This window comes from Staurois parvus, unplaced genomic scaffold, assembly GCF_062004578.1.
Source record: "Staurois parvus isolate SC_StPar_1 unplaced genomic scaffold, SC_StPar_1.0 ptg000064l, whole genome shotgun sequence".
NCBI lineage: Eukaryota > Metazoa > Chordata > Amphibia > Anura > Ranidae > Staurois > Staurois parvus.
This window is the reverse complement of record NW_028317860.1, coordinates 7175902-7194608: the sequence shown is the minus strand read 5'-3', so window position 1 is coordinate 7194608 and position 18707 is coordinate 7175902. Positions and strand designations below refer to the sequence as shown.

Below are 18707 nucleotides of genomic sequence, written 5' to 3'. Positions count from 1 at the left end.
TTTTTCTATGTCTCTCTCCTGACAACTACCAGGGATGGGAGATAAGGAGCAAAGCAAAGATTTGCAGAAAAGTACTGGAATCACTCAATTCTACGTAGCTACAAAAAAAAAAAACCTGTATGGGAGAGAATACTTTTGCAAGTGAGTTGTAACCTACCTTTGTTTATTTTTTTTTTAATTTATGTTGTGTTTTTTATGACTGTTTCTGAGTTGTTTTTTTTTCTGGAACCTGATGGTGATTGTTTTATTGTATTTGACTGTTATTTTGATATTTTTCTAATAAAAGAATAAAAAAAAAATTCTATGTAGCTACAAATCACACAGCACTGCACTAAACTTGCATAGGAGCCTTTTTAAAATCCCATCAGAATCGCTCTGCATATATGTGAATGGCCTCCATAGAAATTCATGTTCTTTCACTTGCCATGCAATTCAGTTGTTTTGGAATGCATGATAGATCGCATTAATGTGAAACATTCAGCATTTTCATTTTATAGAGAAACATCTGTTTTTAGTGATGGTTTAAAGTAGATGTAAATCTTTAACATAATGATGTTTAGTTTGCTAAATGACTGTGTATAATACAGTTTTTAAATAAAACATGGGTTTTTATCTTTTTTTCATTCTTTGTTGCATCTCAGAGCTGCTGCTGCCATGCAGGCTCTTTTCAGCCACTTCCTGTCTACATGCATGCACTCCAGTGATGGCTAAATGGTGTTTCTCACAGCAATTTTTCTCATGGCAATAACAGTGCATCTTGACTGCATAAAGTGTTGAGATGGCCACATGTAGTCTCCATCAGATGCACATGTGACGGGTTGACAGGCAAGAGCACGAATGGGTGACTAGGACCGTGTGTTGTCACCCCAGGCAAAGCTTAACCCCTATCTTATACCTCTCACCCATTCAGCAGCCATTTTAAAATAAAATACCTTCTCAATCACTTCAATCACAATCAATATACCAATATACTCATTTAACTACATTGCCCATGTCCCTCACCGATGCCTGTCCCAGGGCTGACAACCAGTGGACCAGCGCTGCAGTCTGTGCCCACTCTGACCAGTCACTACTTCATGACATCATTACACTCTGTAGTCTTCTGGACCCTGAGAGGATCCTGCCATTGGACAGCCAATAAGAAGTGTCCAGGGCACCCAGGCAGTGGTGTGGACACCTGAAGAAGGACCATACTCCTCCACAGTGAGGAAGATAGAAGATTTAGATAAGTAAACAGGGCTTTTAGCTTAGAATGTTTTCTTGAACTAACTCAGCAACTGCTTAAGGGACAGGGGAGAATTTCACTCATTTACTACTCAAGACATGAGACCAAAAAATTAACTATAGGGGGAAGTAAGTCGGGATTGAGAGTCAGAAGATTCAGTGTAGTTCAGGAGACACAAAAACAAAAAAAGGTGATCCGAATATGAAGCCGCATGCTATATTCAATAGCACATTAAAGATTTAGTCTCTCTAAAATAAATGTATTAAAGTAGGGGTGGAGTCCTAAAAAGGCAGTGGCTGCCCCGGGATTTAAACATAATGGGGTCTTGCAGACCTGGCCCATATTCCAGACTTGAATACTGAAACACTTATTTCAGCGCCCAGCTTCAGATCTTTATAGCAGCACTGCCAATTGTAAAAATCTTCAGCCTGTCTGTAGCTGCAGTAAACTGGCAGCAGGGTGGGACAAGGGTGGCACAAGTACTTTAGGCAATTGCCACTGCCCAACCAACACTTGGGTAAGGGAAGAAACTACTGATTATTAATGGCCTGGGAGGAGGTGATCCAATGACCTTTAATGCTTGGGAGGAGGAGAATATAATGACCACTGACCACTTATGCTTTGGGGGTCTATCTGCCACTGACCACTAATGCTTTGGGGAGGTCTAATTGCCACAGCCCATTAATGTTTTGGGAGAGGGAATCCAATCTGCAATGACCATCACAATTGTTGAGGGGATCTCACTACCAATGATTTGTGTGGTATTTTCTTTACAGCCACCAACTAGTAGGGTAAAGGCACTATGTTACATACTTCTGACCTCTGCATTTTATGTTCTGTTCTTTGTTACATAGTCCTGGCCACTTCATTCTATACACTATGGGGTTGATTTACTAAAACTTTTTAACTCTGAATCTGGTGCAGCTGTGGATGTAGCCAATCAGCTTCTAACCTCACCTTGTTCAATTAAGCTTTGGCAATAAAACCTGGAAGCTGATTGGTTTCTATGTAGAAGTGCACCTGATTTTGCACTCTCTAGCTGTAGTAAATAAACCCCTATGTTGTATGTTCCAAATTATTTTAAACATGATCCTTTGTGCTGATGTTTATGTGCCTGGGACTCTTACTTGTAGCACAGTGACTAGGTAGTACTTTGTGGGTACAAAGACAGTGACGTGTGCAAAATATACAGTATATAGCAAGTAGGCTCTAAATCTATTTAACTATGCCCATTTAGGCCATGCCCAGATTTCAGTGGAATGTAACCATGTCTGACTTTCTGCTATCTATGGAATCCTGTTGTAATGTTCGGAGTTATGAGGGTGAGGTGGTCTACCTATAACCTCTCATAGGTGGTGTAGTAGTTATTACAGTAGCCCAAACCATCAATTACATTTTTTTCTGGATGTACAGTGGTGCAGGAAATTTACCATACAGAACCTGGAAATCCACGCTAGTGAGGAGCTGTCTGCCTGAGCCCTGCATTCCAAGAAAATGACATTACCACTATAAGGCAGCAGTAAAGGCATCAACCATAGGACCAAAGAAAAGCCAATAGAATCAGGAAACAACAAATTCCTGCCTCAGACAAGAGCATGACCATGTCATCATAGAATAAAGTGTACGTTGCTTACATACTGAAAAAGGGTAACTTTATGTGTAAAACATATGCAATACTAGGAAATATTTCCCTAAAGGAGAAGTACAGCCAAAGCTCTTTTGGCTGTACTTCTCTTGTGGATCACAGGAGTGCAGTTCGTTCTGCACTCCTGTGACCCGTTTTCTGCTGACAGCGGGTTGACATCACTCATCCAATCCAGGCTGGGGAAATATCCTGACTTTAAAGTCAGGATCCACCCTAGAGTCTGGAGCGGCACCTGGCTCAGCCTTTCAGCGATCTGCTGAGAGCCTGAGCCAACCGCTCCCTCTCCCTTCACAGCCCAGCGCTCTTGTGATCACAGAGGGGCAGAACAGACAGTCACTTCTTTCTGCTCAGAGCAGCAGTGAGAACTCAGTGATCAGCGGTCGTGTGATCGCTGAGTTCTCACCCTTAGAGCTGGTGGGGGACAGATGCAGCATCGGACTGATGCTGCATTCACCTAGGTAAGTATCATTAAAAAAAAAAATGAGACCCCATACATCTCTTTTAAGATGAAAGTAACTGGAGTACAAGAATAATAAAGCTTGAAAACCTGAGATTAACATTGAGTCTTTCTGCTCCACACATCCTGTGACGAATTTTTGTGGTTCAGAGAATAAGCAAGCATAGTAGTAGCTTGCAAAATCTTGTAAACTTTCACTCTTCTTTCATTTCTTTGTGGCTTTCCAATGCATTTTTTCAAAAGATCTGAAAGCAAAATCTAAAATACTTTGTATTTTACCGCAAAGTATGAGTTTTTAATTTTATTGCAGAAGCTGAAAACTACTCAAAGTTGTTGTCTAATTATTGGTCACACAATAACTTTTTTGGAATCCACATTTTTGGCTGCAAAAGCTTGTGTGCTTACAAACTGCATTGATGAAAAAGGACCTGACTATAGGCTTAAAACAGGGTCTTAAGAAGAATCCTCATCTTTCAGCGATTAAGATTTAGACAATTTAAAATATAATATAAAAGTAATTATTTAATTTAATAACCCCCCCCCATCCTTAGTTCTGAATCCCCAGTTAAATACATACACATACCCATTCCAGCAATCTTCATTGTGCTGCCCTGCATGATAATACACAGTCTTTCTTTCAAAAAATGCCCTGGTGACTCTTCATTTTAGTGTGACAGCCATTCATTCCTTTGGCTACTCCTTATTCCAGCTGTTCTGAGGAATATGGCTCACCCATAGAAATTAATAGAGCCACGGCACACATTAGCACTAAGAAGAGAAACTGATTTAAACCTTTGTTTGAGAAAAGCTGTGTGGTGGTGGGCAGGGCCACACAGTGAAAATTACTGGAAGGGAAAGCAAGGTGAGTATTTAACCAGATGGGGATTTTTTAAAGGATGAGTTCACTAAAAGTAAACTTGTCCTTTAAAGTGAACCTGTGTTCAGACTATGCACACTAAGGATACATTTACATGCCCGGAACACAGCTGTGAAATTTCTACAGACCATTAGGCACGAAAGTTCCAGCATAAGGCCCCTTTCACATGGGGCGCATTCTTTTGGTTAGTAGGGGATCTGTCCACTGATCCCCTGCTGATCAGAGCAGAGCAGGTGAATGACTGGCGGGCGGAAGACAGAGCCCACTCTGTTCTATGGGCAGGCAAGTTTAATCAGACTCCGCTATCCATTAACACCCAACTGACCTCTGATCTGATCACCCTAGACCAGCGGTTCTCAACCTGGGGGTCGCGACCCCTTTGGGGGTCGAACGACGCTTCCACAGGGGTCGCCTAAGACCATCGGAAAACACATATTTCCGATGGTCTTAGGAACCGAGACACCGCTCCTCGCCGCCGTCTCCAGGTGTGGGCGGGATGACATGCCGCCCCTGTCATCTGGACACACCTCGAGATCAATCCTCGCCTGTGATTGGCCGCCGGCACTGTAGCTCAGGAGAGGCACACAGGCGGCCAATCACTGGCAAGGAGGTGGAGCTTGGAGAGGAGGAGCCGAGCGGCACCGCGAAGATCGAGCGAGTGAAGAGGAGGAGAGCGGCCGGAGAAGGAAGACAGCTGACAGGTAAGTGTCGGTACCATGGGAGAGGGAGGCAGCGAGCGAGCCCAGGCTGGAGCAGGGGTCTGCAAGGTAAGTATCATTGGTGTCAGTGGGAATAGTGCCCCATCATTGGTGTCACTAATACCAATAATGGGGCACTATTCCTCCCACTGACACCAACGATGGGGCACTATTCCTCCCCCAAATGACACCAACGATGGGGCACTATTCCTCCCCCACTGACACCAAGGATGGGGCACGATTCCTCCCCCCACTGACACCAAGGATGGGGCACAATTCCTCCCCCCACTGACACCAAGGATGGGGCACGATTCCTCCCCCCACTGACACCAAGGATGGGGCACAATTCCTCCCCCCACTGACACCAAGGATGGGGCACAATTCCTCCCCCCACTGACACCAAGGATGGGGCAGTATTCCTCCCCCCACTGACACCAAGGATGGGGCACAATTCCTCCCCCCACTGACACCAAGGATGGGGCACTATTCCTCCCCCCACTGACAACAAGGATGGGGCACTATTCCTCCCCCCACTGACACCAAGGATGGGGCACTATTCCTCTCCCCACTGACACCAAGGATGGGGCACTATTCCTCCCCCCACTGACACCAAGGATGGGGCACTATTCCTCCCCCCACTGACACCAAGGATGGGGCACTATTCCTCCCCCCACTGACACCTATGATGGGGCACTATTCCTCCCCCCACTGATACCAATGATGGGGCACTATTCCCCCCACTGACACCAAGGATGGGGCACTATTCCTCCCCCCACTGACACCAATGATGGGGCACTATTCCTCCTCCCACTGACACCTATGATGGGGCACTATTCCTCCCACTGATACCAATGATGGGGCACTATTCCTCCCATTGATACCAATGATGGGACACTATTCCTCCTCCCACTGACACCTATGATGGGGCACTATTCCTCCCACCGACACCAATGATGGGGCACTATTCCTCCCACCGATACCAATGATGGAGCACTATTCCTTCCACTGACACCAATGATGAGGCACTATTCCTCCTACTGACACCAATGATGAGGCACTATTCCTCCCACTGATACCAATGATGGGGCACTATTCCTCCCACTGATACCAATGATGGGACACTATTCCTCCCACTGATACCAATGATGGGGCACTATTCCTCCCACTGACACCAATGAGAGGGCACTATTCCTCCCACTGACACCAATGATGGGGCACTATTCCTCCCACTGATACCAATGATGGAGCACTATTCCTCCCACTGACACCAATGATGGGACACTATTCCTCCCACTGACACCAATGATGGGGCACTATTCCTCCCACTGACACCGATGATGGGACACTATTCCTCCCACTGACACCAATGATGGGGCACTATTCCTCCCACTGACACCAATGATGGGGCTCTATTCCTCCCACTGACACCAATGACGGGGCACTATTCCTCCCACTGATACCAATGATGAGGCACTATTCCTCCCACTGACACCAATGACGGGGCACTATTCCTCCCACTGACACCAATGACGGGGCACTATTCCTCCCACTGACACCAATGACGGGGCACTATTCCTCCCACTGACACCAATGACGGGGCACTATTCCTCCCACTGACACCAATGAAGGGGGCACTATTCCTCCCACTGACACCAATGACGGGGCACTATTCCTCCCACTGACACCAATGTTGGGGCACTATTCCTCCCACTGACACCAATGACGGGGTACTATTCCTCCCACTGACACCAATGAAGGGGGCACTATTCCTCCCACTGACACCAATGACGGGGCACTATTCCTCCCACTGATACCAATGATGGGGCACTATTCTTCCCACTGACACCAATGACGTGGCACTATTCCTCCTACTGCAAAATTACAGTTATGAAGTAGCAACGAAAATAATTTTATTGTTGGGGGTCACCACAACATGAGGAACTGTATTAAGGGGTCGCGGCGTTAGAAAGGTTGAGAACCACTGCCCTAGACAGATGAGCATGGACCCTCTCTCTCGTTTTTTTAGTGAGGTGGGACACAAGTCCGCTTACACCTGCAGCTCCATAGGTGTGAATGGACAGCCTGATCAGGTTTGCCTTAAAAACTGACAGGTGGACCTGATCCAACCCTTCGTGTGAAAGGGTCCCCAATGATCTATAAAGCAGTTTTTTAATGCATGATTGGAAACTTTTGATCATATGGCAAAGGGTCACTGTGACTGGCCCTTTACCTCACTCAGTGATCAGCTGTGTCCGATCACAGAGCGCACCCATTGCACAGCACAGAGGTGCACGGGGGCAGGGGGTGGGGTTCTGGGAGGGCGTCTATTGACCTGGATGACCACGCTGTAGCCGTCATTTGGCTATAGCGCAGTAGGCAAGAGGTTAAGGAGGAAATTGCCAAGGGTTTTTAAGAAATTGCAAATCTCTGTTGGGTTTTCCCTATCCCAGAGACACAGCAGGAAGTGAGAGGAAGACTGTTCAGACACTCATCACCAGACCAAGTGTCCCCACTGGAAGATTTCCTCTCACCTTTTGTTCTGGTGGTAACTGTATATTTTCCATCACTTTCTGCCCCAGTATGAAGGATTATCAGGGCACATAGCAGACTTTCCCAAATGAGGAAACACATAGCTATAAACAACCAAGAGAGGGTTTGGCTATACAAGAGAAGATTACAATATGATTTTGAGAACACTTGAAACAGTGTTCCCACCCCACATATTTTTTAGCCAACAAAACTATCATGTTCCAGGGTTGTTAAATTGGCAGCATTTGACCTACCTCTCCTTATTGAGAGCTGTAGGAATCCTCACTTCATATGCAGTAAAATCATATGGTTATATGTCTCAAATGACAAATTCAGGAATCATCATTTGGTACTTTCTGGGAGCATTTATGCAGATTAGCAGCCCTGCCTTTCTGATCTCTATGCTGTTCCTGGTCAATAACTAAAGTAATGCAGCCACTGACACCAATAGCAGTCCTGTATTTTTCTCACTGCAGGTTTCCATTAAATGTGCCTGCAAAATAGTTCAGATCGTATCTAAAGCTCAGCTTCAGCTAAACTGGTTTCATTTTAATTAGGGTGGGGAACCTTTTTCAGGTTTTTATAGCCATCTTTGTACCCAATTTGGAGATCCCCCTTTACTTTTTGTCACACTTGTATGCACCCTTCTTATATGATCATCACTGGACAGGAGGTTAGGAAGAATCTCCCTGTCAGGAAGGGCACGCCAGTAGATGAGATGGCTCTTCTGGACGGTCTTTTGTGTACCTTCACAGGCTAATTCATGTTCCTTCTCATACATGTAGAAACTGCGTAGGAACATGTGCATACACATGGAATGCTCACGTGCACTCGTGACAGATGTTGGCACCAGATGAGCTATTTAAACTGTGCCAGTGTTCAGGATCGTGCTGCTTTGTCTTCAGCCTCCTGTGTATCTTGAGACCCTGTGATCCTGTATCCTGATTCCAGTTGCTGAATTGGCTTGTCCTAACTACCCTCTGAACATGGCCTGCATGGACCTCGGTTTGCCCCCTGACCTTTGCTCTTGTCTGATCCAGTGGCTTCTGCTTCACTGATAACTTCCAAACCTAGCTTGTACCTTGACCACACTCCTACCTGTACCCCTGTACCAGGTCTGGCCTGCCTGTGTATGACCTGGCCTGCCTGACTCTGCTACTTGTCTGATGTCACCTACAGTCTCTGCTACCAGCAATCATTTCAGTTGCCCACTGTCGCCAGTACCGGTCTACTTCAGTCTGCTGCCCGGCTGCCTGCCAGTCTGCCTGTTTTACAACTTCACCTGCCCTGCGTTGACACCTGCCTTGCTGCTAGCAAGACTTACAGGCACTCGTGACACTCTGCAATCCTGCACCTTATGTTTACACTACCAGGATCCCCAAGTCAGAGGTATAAAAGAGGACTTCATCATATCAGACTCTGCTACCATGCACATAATACTCATTAAGGAGGTCAGAAATAGAAATGAAATCCTGAAAGTAATGTTAAAGTACAAGTAAACCCTAACTAGATGACATTAAAGTTGTAGTTAAGTCCTTTTATTTATCTTGAACCTACAGGTACTGTAAATATCTTCTAACTTTGCACTGTTCAGGAGATATTTACTTGTGTAGCAGCCAGTGACGTCACCAGCCGCATGCGCTCTGAAGGAACAGCATATTCATCACTGGAGGGCTTCGTTTTAAGGTAAGTTTCACATAATGTGCTAGTATTTGGTGCATACTAGCACATTATAACATGGCCCTGCAGGGGGGAAAGTTTTTTTTACTTTGGACAGGTTACTACCGCATTACTTTACTTAAGGGCTGTGTATGTTGTATGGTATGTATGTTCTTGTCTACATGCAAACACTCCAGCACTATCTGCACATCATTGCTCAAGATGGACTTCCTGATAATGACCGTGGTGGAACTTGCTTGCATCATAAGCACTGGTACAGCCAATTCTAGCCTCCACTAGAAGTGCATCCAACAGAATAACAATTCAGAAGAATAACTGAGAGGAAGGAACCATAGCTTTGTCACCCCATAACCAGAAGTGCCTGAAAGGGCACCTTCATGCCAGCATCACCAGGCATTTGACTGTAGGGAGGACTTGCTAAACAATCTATGGACTACTGACAGTCCTCAGATTGCTGTAGAATAAGCAAACAATAAACCAAACTAAGCTAGAGCCTTTTAAAATACTTTTTCCAACTGTTTCCTTCACATATTTTGTGAGCAAAGACATTTGCAACAGAATAAATAGATAAACCCTATAAAAAAGACAGTTTGACTATTTTAGAAAAGATATCCCATGATAACATTGTGGTAAGAAATATCTATTACTATTAATCACATTACTTTTCCAAAGATGTTCATACTGATCTTAGTAAAAGAACACTGCCATCATAAACTGATCAGTTGGTTTTATATTTTTTCAAATTTACTCAAATTCAAGTTTAATATATCTCTTATAGACACCTGCAACACAGATTAGAACACAAAATTCCAAATGAAAGCTGCAGCCATTAAAAAGCCTTAAGGCAGCACCCCTTTTCACTTGGTGGATGCTCATAAATGTACATACAGTATAACTGGGTAATCCAGTGGATAGAATGAACCACCTTTGTTATGATCTTGTCAAAGGAGCAGAGAAAAACTCCTGCAAGGAGATCTTATCCATGGATTCTCCAAGGCATGAAAGTAAGTGACAGGTGATTTGGCAGCGCTCATACAAAGAAAAAACAATTATGCTGGGTTCAGCTTTACTGATACTCTAGTGATACTTTACTGTAACTTTGTATATGTCTGATATGAGTCTGCTGTACTATGTATTTGTGTGGAAAAAAAAGTATCCTGTTCTCATTGTATTGCTTCCTTTCTGTGCCATTCCTGCTGATCTTGCCAGTCCCCCTGCTTTCCTACTTCAAACTGACCACACTAGACATGACAGCACATCTATCCTAGCACAGTCAGTTTCACTAAAAGATCAGTTTATTGTTGTTTATCTGCCACCTACTAACCCACCCCCAGTTCTCTAAGCCCCTTATGCCTCTGAGAACAGAGGTCATGTGACCACTTAAAGAAACAAAAAGATTATATATATATATAAATGTTTGTCTTTCATTTTTATTTTAAACTGAATTAGTTGTTTTAGAAGGTAAAGGTTCATATAAACTTTAAGCTCTTTGTAAACTCTGACAATCTGACAAGTAGGTTTGGAGCAAAGGTGCGCTTTTTTTCCCTTGCTCCCAGTAGCCAAATGAAGACTTTGCATGGGCTTCATAAGCCTTCTTTAAGCTCAATTTAGCACATTCAGACAAAATACAACATAGAATAAATGCTAATAATAGGAATGCAATTCACTATTTTCACTATTTTTATATAATTACAATCTGTATACATAATATTAGCATTAATAGATTGTAATTCCCCGGACTAGACAGTCTCCTGGCTCCAAATGCAACAATAAAATTCCCCAGACTGAAAATAGCAAAAACAGTCACACTAACCTTTTCCTACAATACATGTAAAAAAAAAACCTCAAAACTCAGTGTGAGCTGAATTATTGAAACCAGTGTGAAAGGGTCACTAGCCAATCTACTGTTTTACTGCAGTCAGAAAGTGAAACAGACACCTGACAAGCTGCTAAGGTCAATGCAAGCAGCTGTATTTCCTCTAGTTTTCATGCCTGCCATTAACTAAAGTTCAACATGTTCATTATGTAGATATAGTGTAAGCTAAAGGCTCTGAGGTCTAGTCCCATGAAAACTGGTGTTTTTGGGTTTTTTTAAAGATGGTGGATAATTAAATGTGGTCTCTTAGGCAGTCCATAGACGGGCCGTTTATCGGCTGAATTTTCCGCTGATAAACGAAAAATCGGTCGGCCCCGTTGCCGATACTGCCACCCATGTCCACGAAAAACAGGCGTTTTTCGCTGATTTTCTACCATGACTGATAAAAATAAATGAGGAGATCCGCTAAAAACAGCCGACGGGCTGGCCCCACTAATGGCGTGATTATCGGCCGATTTTTCGTGCGGACGAAAATTTGCCCTATAACTGACCCGTCTATGGCCTGCATTAGGGCTTATTTACACAGGTGCAGCGAAGAGCTGTATGATTATCTTTTTGCACTAGCATGTAGCAGCCTATATAAGTGAATGGAGATGCAGTGGCTGTACCAGGGGCGGACTGACTATTTGGAAATTCCGGCACTGCCCGAGGGCCCGGGGTCAGTAGGGGGCCCCATGAGAGGCCTCTGGTACCTTTTTCATAGGCTTTTTTGAGTTTGGCAAGGACACAGGGGCCCCATGATCCCCTATTGCCCAGGGGCCCCATGAGTTGTCAGTCCGCCCCAGGGCTGTACGGACTCACCTGCACAGATACGTTTGACAGGTACACAGGGACGTGTGCATCTCTATTCTCTTTCAAAGGCTGCCTGCATGAAGCTGCACGCTAGTACAAAAAGATAAACAAATGGCTCTTCACACTTTAGGGAACAGTGTGCCGATGTGAACGGGTCCCTAAAAACTCTAATGTTATAGTCTAAAAGCCAAAACTTTATTTCTTTTTGTATAGAGTAGGGAAAGGGTTATAAGCCCTATAAAGTTACTTTTTACTGCTGGGGAGATTCAAACTCTCTACTTGTCCTAGCAACCATTGCCATCCAAACTGAAAATCAAAAATTTTGAGATTTCACTGGCACAGGATGAAAGATAAATCTTTCCATAGGTGACACTTGTAGCAATGACAATTTAGAGAGAATTTCCTTCACTTTTCAGGGATTTCCTCTTGCTTCTTGATGTATCTATGGGTCAGGAAATAAATGAAAATCTCTCCAGTGCGACACAGAGGAATTAGGAGGATTTACTTACCTTTTAATGGCTTCTTTGTGACCTTTTTTTCTACTACCAGGCTGTCCTGAAGTCCTGCATAGGTTTCTATTTATTTCCCTCACCCTATAAAACAGCACTCAGGCCTGGTGATTAACCACTTAAACTGGCCAGACATGGATCGATATTCGGCCAGTCCAGCAGGAACCGGCCAAATTTTAATTCATGTATGGGTACCCTGGTTGTACACAAGTCAACCTATCAATAGACTTGTATACATTAAGCCTGTTGGGTTTTTTACCAAATGATTAGTGCCACCAGCAGATCACTGGTCATTGTGTTCTGCCAGCAGGGAAGACCCCCTGCTGGCAGAACACAATAGCTCTGTGGGAGGGATTCCCCCATCAACAATGGCTGTGATGATGGGGCAATTGAGCAATTTTCTTTCCTTCCATCTTTGGTGGATGGAGAGAAAATTGCATAATCTATGGCCTTCCTTAGAATCAGAGAACTCCATTGTAGGGAGAGGGGATGTGTCAGATTGTCAGATGTTCCATCTTATTTAGGAGGTACATTTCTCTTGGCCTAGGGGCAGTGTGGGGCCACAGAAGTACAAGTTGAAGGTAAAGTTTAATTCCAGTCAAATTTGAACTATGCCTAAATCTACTCCCACCGGAATAGGTAAGTATAGACATCTTATCTTTTACAGGGTAGATAGAATAGTCTTAGAATGGGGGTGGGTGTAGGTTTAGACTTACAGATGGCTGGAATTACACTTTAAATGAATCCTCCTAAGGGTCCCTACAGTATGGCGACAGTATGGAAAAACACAGGTTCATGTTAAACACACAGGTCCTTAGTATAAAAACTGTATCGAAGGAAGAATTGAACCATTGCCTGCAATATAATCTCTAACCTGACTGGTAAAATAAAAAATCTGACTTGTTGATACAAGCAACAACTCTATTTTCTTTGCAAAAGTTTTTAGAAATCTGCATAAACCCATACAGTCAAAACATACTCATGAAGTATAGTACCGCTCCAACCCTCCTCTACTTGTCATTCATGGGCTATTAGGATGCTGACTCCAATGAACCATCTCTGCTCCTGCTTAGGAAAAATTCACTGGATGAGAGTCACAATCCATAGTAAAATCAACGTACTGCTTTATTCTATTTATGGAACAAAGCAATATGTTGATTTTATTATGGATTGCGACTCTCAACTAGTGCATAGTACTTTTTCAAATATTCCAAAAAAGGATCAAATTCCCAGAAAAGAGAAGGAAATCATTCTATCTCACACAGTCTTTATCACTCCAAAGCACTCACATTCAATCTTTTATTTCCACGAGTGTCATTTTCCGCAAGTTTGCTTCTGATGCTTTTCTAGGAGGCAGAATAGCTGCATGAGTCAGATCTCTTGTGAAATGTAGAAAGTGTCACCAGCACACCATTGTAAGCAAAAAACAATCAACGGTACATTCATTTTTTGCCAGACAATGCAACATTTCGGGGGGGCACTCAGGACCCCTTTATAATAAAATTATGGACTGTGGGCTGTAGGTAATTTTCTTTTGTAATTTGCCAAAAAAAAAACAGCCAAAGACACTCAATGACCTCTCTGTACTGCATTTGCTCATGTATTATTCTGCTTGATAGCAGTAAAAGTACTAAGAATGCAGATATATATATATATTATATACACAACAAACCAACATCCTTCACAATAGCTGTGCCCCCCTTTTCCAGTTGTTAGGGAGGCTTCCTTATTGTTAAATTGCGTGCAGTACTCAATTCCAACCAATCAGAACTCTTCTTGTATTGGTCTGAATACAGCAAACTGAATTCTGATGTGTTGCTATTCGCACTTAAAGGCAAATACTATTTATTTATTACTATAGTTGTACTTTTATCACCTTGTTTCTCTTTATCATCACAACAATTCAAATTGCACTAAAGCAATCCATTATCAAGTACTCAAGTCAAATCACTGAAACATTGTTATTACACTTCATACATTACATTTCTATTTGTGTTGTATTATTTAATAAGTAAAACAGTCATTTAAAAAGTGCATTAACCCTTAGCAAGATATTGGTTTGTAAACGCAAAATATTTAAAATAAATTCAGAATGGATTTAATGAACATCTGCACTTTGACTTGCTTATACAACAATTTTATTCTTTAAAGTCAACTGACTAAGTCTGAATTGTACTTAATCACACCAAAGGAACAATAGCATAATATATGCCACATGTAGTAGGTTTTTGTATAATATATCATATACATAGTACATGTTTGTCTAATAAATTCTATACATAAAAAGTGTTTGATCACATTAACATTCACTTCCCTTTTGGAAAAGGCCAAATAAATGTAAAACCCCCCTGACCCCCCACTAACAAAGACATGTTTTGTGTGTCACCATATTAATCGTTTGTCTTTTGAGGGTGTTATAGTCACACCAAAAATCTATAATAAAACGTGTTACAGAAAACAAACCTGACAGACATATGTTCTCATTTCAGATTACCGTGTAATGACGTCAACAAGTAAAATCCAAAATTCCCATAAAACACTTAATAATAGTCACAGTGCTGTCAATGACAAAAGGCCCATTTTCAAAGAAGAAACATAATTATGAATAAATTATGAATTTATTCCACCATGTGAAAGTAATTATCCAGTCTCATTAGGCTGAAAATACTGTCACTTTTTTGGAAATAAGGATCCTTACCCTGGTGTGTTAGCTTTGTGAATGCAGGAATGACAATGTTGCTCACCTTAACATAGAGAAAAAGCCCCAAAGTACAACCAACTTGCAGCAATGCCAGAAAGGTCAGGGCTATGTAGACAGACTTTTGATAGTTTAGCGGTCGTGCAATCTCCGGGGGACCCTCAAGTGCCGCTGCCCCCCTCAGGTACCCGCCGGGGCTCATCCCCGCGCCGCTCTCCAGTGGAGACCCACTACACAGCTTCTGCAGGGCGCACAGCTGTCACCAGATGAGCACAGTTGTGGCTAGCTCTAGCAATGATAAAGAGTACCTGCGGTGGGATGGACTTGGCAGCAACCAATCACAGAGAGCACAGAAAGTTTTTAGCAATGTTATATAAACCAAGGCATCCCCTGCATCCCTTTAGATGAGCTCATTCCATGCCCTGTTGGTCACTGGATGCTGTTCCATGGTTACTGATCATTATTGTTATTATTATTATTATACAGGATTTATATAAAGCACCAACAGTTTGCGCAGCGCTTTACAATATAAGGGAGACAATACAATTACAATACATTTCAGTACAGAAGGAATAGGAGGGCCCTGCTCGTGGAGTTTACAATCTAAAGGATCATTAACAACAGAATTCCTATCGTAGCAATTCCTTTTATTTGTCTTTCACAGTTTTCCCTTTAACTGCTTATGTGTGTGCATGTGTTTATTATACGGACAGGTAAGATGTTGTTTACTTGTGACTTACCTAGTACAGCCACCATTATTTAAAAAAAAATGTACACAAATAAAAATGTTTAAGGGCTCATTTAGACATGCTTTGAAATTTTAGATAAAATGGATGCCCATAAAGGTGCCTATAGTGTTAAGATGCGTTATTGATGCATTTTGCACGTGATTGCATCACAATAAATAACGCATTTCAGACACCTTCTCTCTGTTGGTTTGCTATTGTAAGGATTTTTGAATCGGAAGGATTGTTCAGCTAGTAACACTTTGTAAACACATCTCAAACATGTTGTAAATGACAAATTGGATTTGTGAGGCGTTTGTGGTGTATTTACAGCATATTTACATTGACATGAATGGGGACATTTGGGGAGCAGAACAGCTAGCCGAACACTACATGTCAGATAAGTTTTAGTGCAACGCGACCAGGACCACGTGACCAACACTGTCCACTGCAATGCATATACTTGACACAGATCATTGACAAGCATTCCTGAAGCTTCAAAAACACAGATGAAACACCTGCTTTTGTTGCTAGTGTAAACTTAGCCTAATTTCCAGAAAATTAGGTCTAACATAAGGCTACGTTCACACTAGCGTTGTGTGCAGGCGGCAGAGAGGTGTTTGGGAAGCGATTTTACCGCTTCCCAAACGTCTCGGACAATTCTGCACATTGCAGCACATGGTGCTGTTCTAACGGGAGCATTAGCGTCGCGGCGCAAACCGGATGCCTCTGGTCGAGTCAGGAGGCGTTGAAGCCTCCTATTCTAGTCTATGGTGCTGCTCCGCAAACGCCCGGCCGGCGTTTGCGGTGCGTTTGCGACGCGGTTGCGGGGCGTTTGCGGAGTGGTAACACCATTCAAACTTCATTATAGACATTTGTAGGGCGCTTTTAACGCTCGGCAAACGCCTAGCAAATGTCGCTGAATCGCGCATGCGGCATTTGCCAAGCATTAAAAAATGCTACGCAAATGCTGGACCAACGCTTGCCAAACGCTATAGGGGCGTTTGGCAAGAGTTGGTAAAATAGTCAAGTGTGAACGAGCCCTAAAAATGCTTTTTCTTTTCAAAATGCCGAAGATATGACTGGGTATATCATCTGCATTTCTTGTTTTCCTCTACTGCGATAACTACTGACTGCCTGTTTCTCAAGTTAAAGTGTATGACAAACCAAAAACATTTTTTTTTAGTTTTAAGGCTCCATACACACTAGCACTCTGGACAATAAAATGCTGGTTATAGCGCTTTTAGTAGCGTTTTAGTAGCATTCAGAAGCATTTTACAGTACATGTTGAGGGGAAAAAAAGCTATAAAAAAAGCTGTTAGGAGCATTTTAGTAGTGTTTTAGTAGCGTTTAGCAGCATTTAGGAGCTTTAAGCATTTTTTCTGCTGGAAATATGCTCCAAAAAAACTCTATAAAAACTATTTTTTTCTGCTGCTAGACACTGAAGCTCACAAATTAGCCTAAAGTATTGTGCATGGACACAAATGATAACACTATTTAGCGTCTAGAAGCAGAAAGAAAGATGCTAATAACAGCTTCTAGGAGCGTAAAAAAAAGCTAGTGTGCATGTAGCCTCAAATGGGGAAGGATTAGAACCTCTGTCAGATATGCTTTCTGTATATAAATATTCAAGGAGCCTACACTTATTCCAAAGTCTGTGGGGTTTATTTACTAAAGCTGGTTTACTCAGAACCATGTGCACTTCTGCATAGAAACCAATCAACTTGCAGGTTTTATTGCTAAAGCTTTATGCCCCTTTAACATGGACGTTCTGATTGGGTCCCCCTGACGGTTTTTCAGGCAGACCCGATCGGAACCTCTATTCACCTCTATGGAGCAGAATGTATAAATGGATATGTGTCAGCTCAGTGGCTAAATGGTTAGCACTTCTGCCTGGCAGCACTTGGGTCATTGGTTTGTATCCCAACTACAGCACCACATGCCTGGAGTTTGCATGTTCTCCCTGTGCCTGCGTGGGTTTTACTCCCACACTCCAAAGACATGCTGGTAGGTGAATTCGATCCTGCCTAAATTGGCCCTAGTATGTGTATGTATGAATGTGAGTTAGGGACCTTAGATTGTACGCCCCTTGAGGGTTAGGGTCTGATGTGAATGTATAATATGTATGTAAAGCACTGCATAAATTGACGGCGCTATATAACTACCTGAAATAATAATAAATAAATGTGTCCATTTACATCCGCCAACATCCAATCCAATCTGATCTGCCAAAAAGAGACAAATGGGGATCCACTTCCATCCATCGGATCAGATGGCAGTCAGATGGAAACAGACAGGAAGTGGTCTGTTTCAATCCGACTGCCCATAGAGGATAGCGGGCTGTGTCTGTGTTCGCCTTGCAGCAGCGAAGCAGACATGCACCTGTCATCCGCTTGCTCAGTGGGGGATCCGTTGATGGGTCTGTCCCATGTGAAAGGGGCCTAATTGAACAAGCTGAGGTTAGAAACGTATTGGCTACCATGCATAGGTACACGAGATTCTGAGTGAATCAGCTTTAGTAAATAAACCCCACTGTGTCTGTATGCAGGACAGCAATGGAAGTCAATCTCTAAAAAGAATAGTGATGTGACAGGTAGGGAGCACCCTTATGTTAATGTTTTCAAATTGCAACAGAGAAACTATATTTTAACTTTAGGGAAAACTTTCTATGTTTGAGTTATGGCTCGTACACACGATAAGATAATTATACCAAAATTTCCAAAGAAGGAATGATTGGCCAATTATCTGATAGTATACTACTTTCAAAAGCCAATTCCGACTTTTCGGCACAACAAAAACCAAGGATGCAAGCTAGAAATTTTTTATTGTAAATTAACACAACGTCCAATTTTCGTTTAATATGTAGAGTAATTGTACGGAAATAATCTAATAGAAAAAAATGTTCTGGATCAAAAGCACAGAACAACGCTGCACTTCCTTTTCTACTATACTAGTACATAGCTACATTTTCCTATGTTTGCATTTGTCGACCGAGG

General features: G+C 42.7%; 1 protein-coding gene across 1 annotated transcript in view; it reads right to left on the bottom strand.

Annotated features, from left to right (window-relative positions):
• The window catches only part of TNFSF11 (TNF superfamily member 11), a 33241-nt gene extending 18001 nt beyond the window's left edge, over window positions 1–15240 (bottom strand). The window contains exon 1 of the mRNA XM_089668826.1: window positions 15033–15240. Within this exon, the coding sequence (XP_089524952.1) occupies window positions 15033–15188 (156 nt within the window). The 5' untranslated portion in view covers window positions 15189–15240. The remainder of the gene's footprint in view (window positions 1–15032) is intronic.
• Window positions 15241–18707: the final 3467 nt, after the last annotated feature.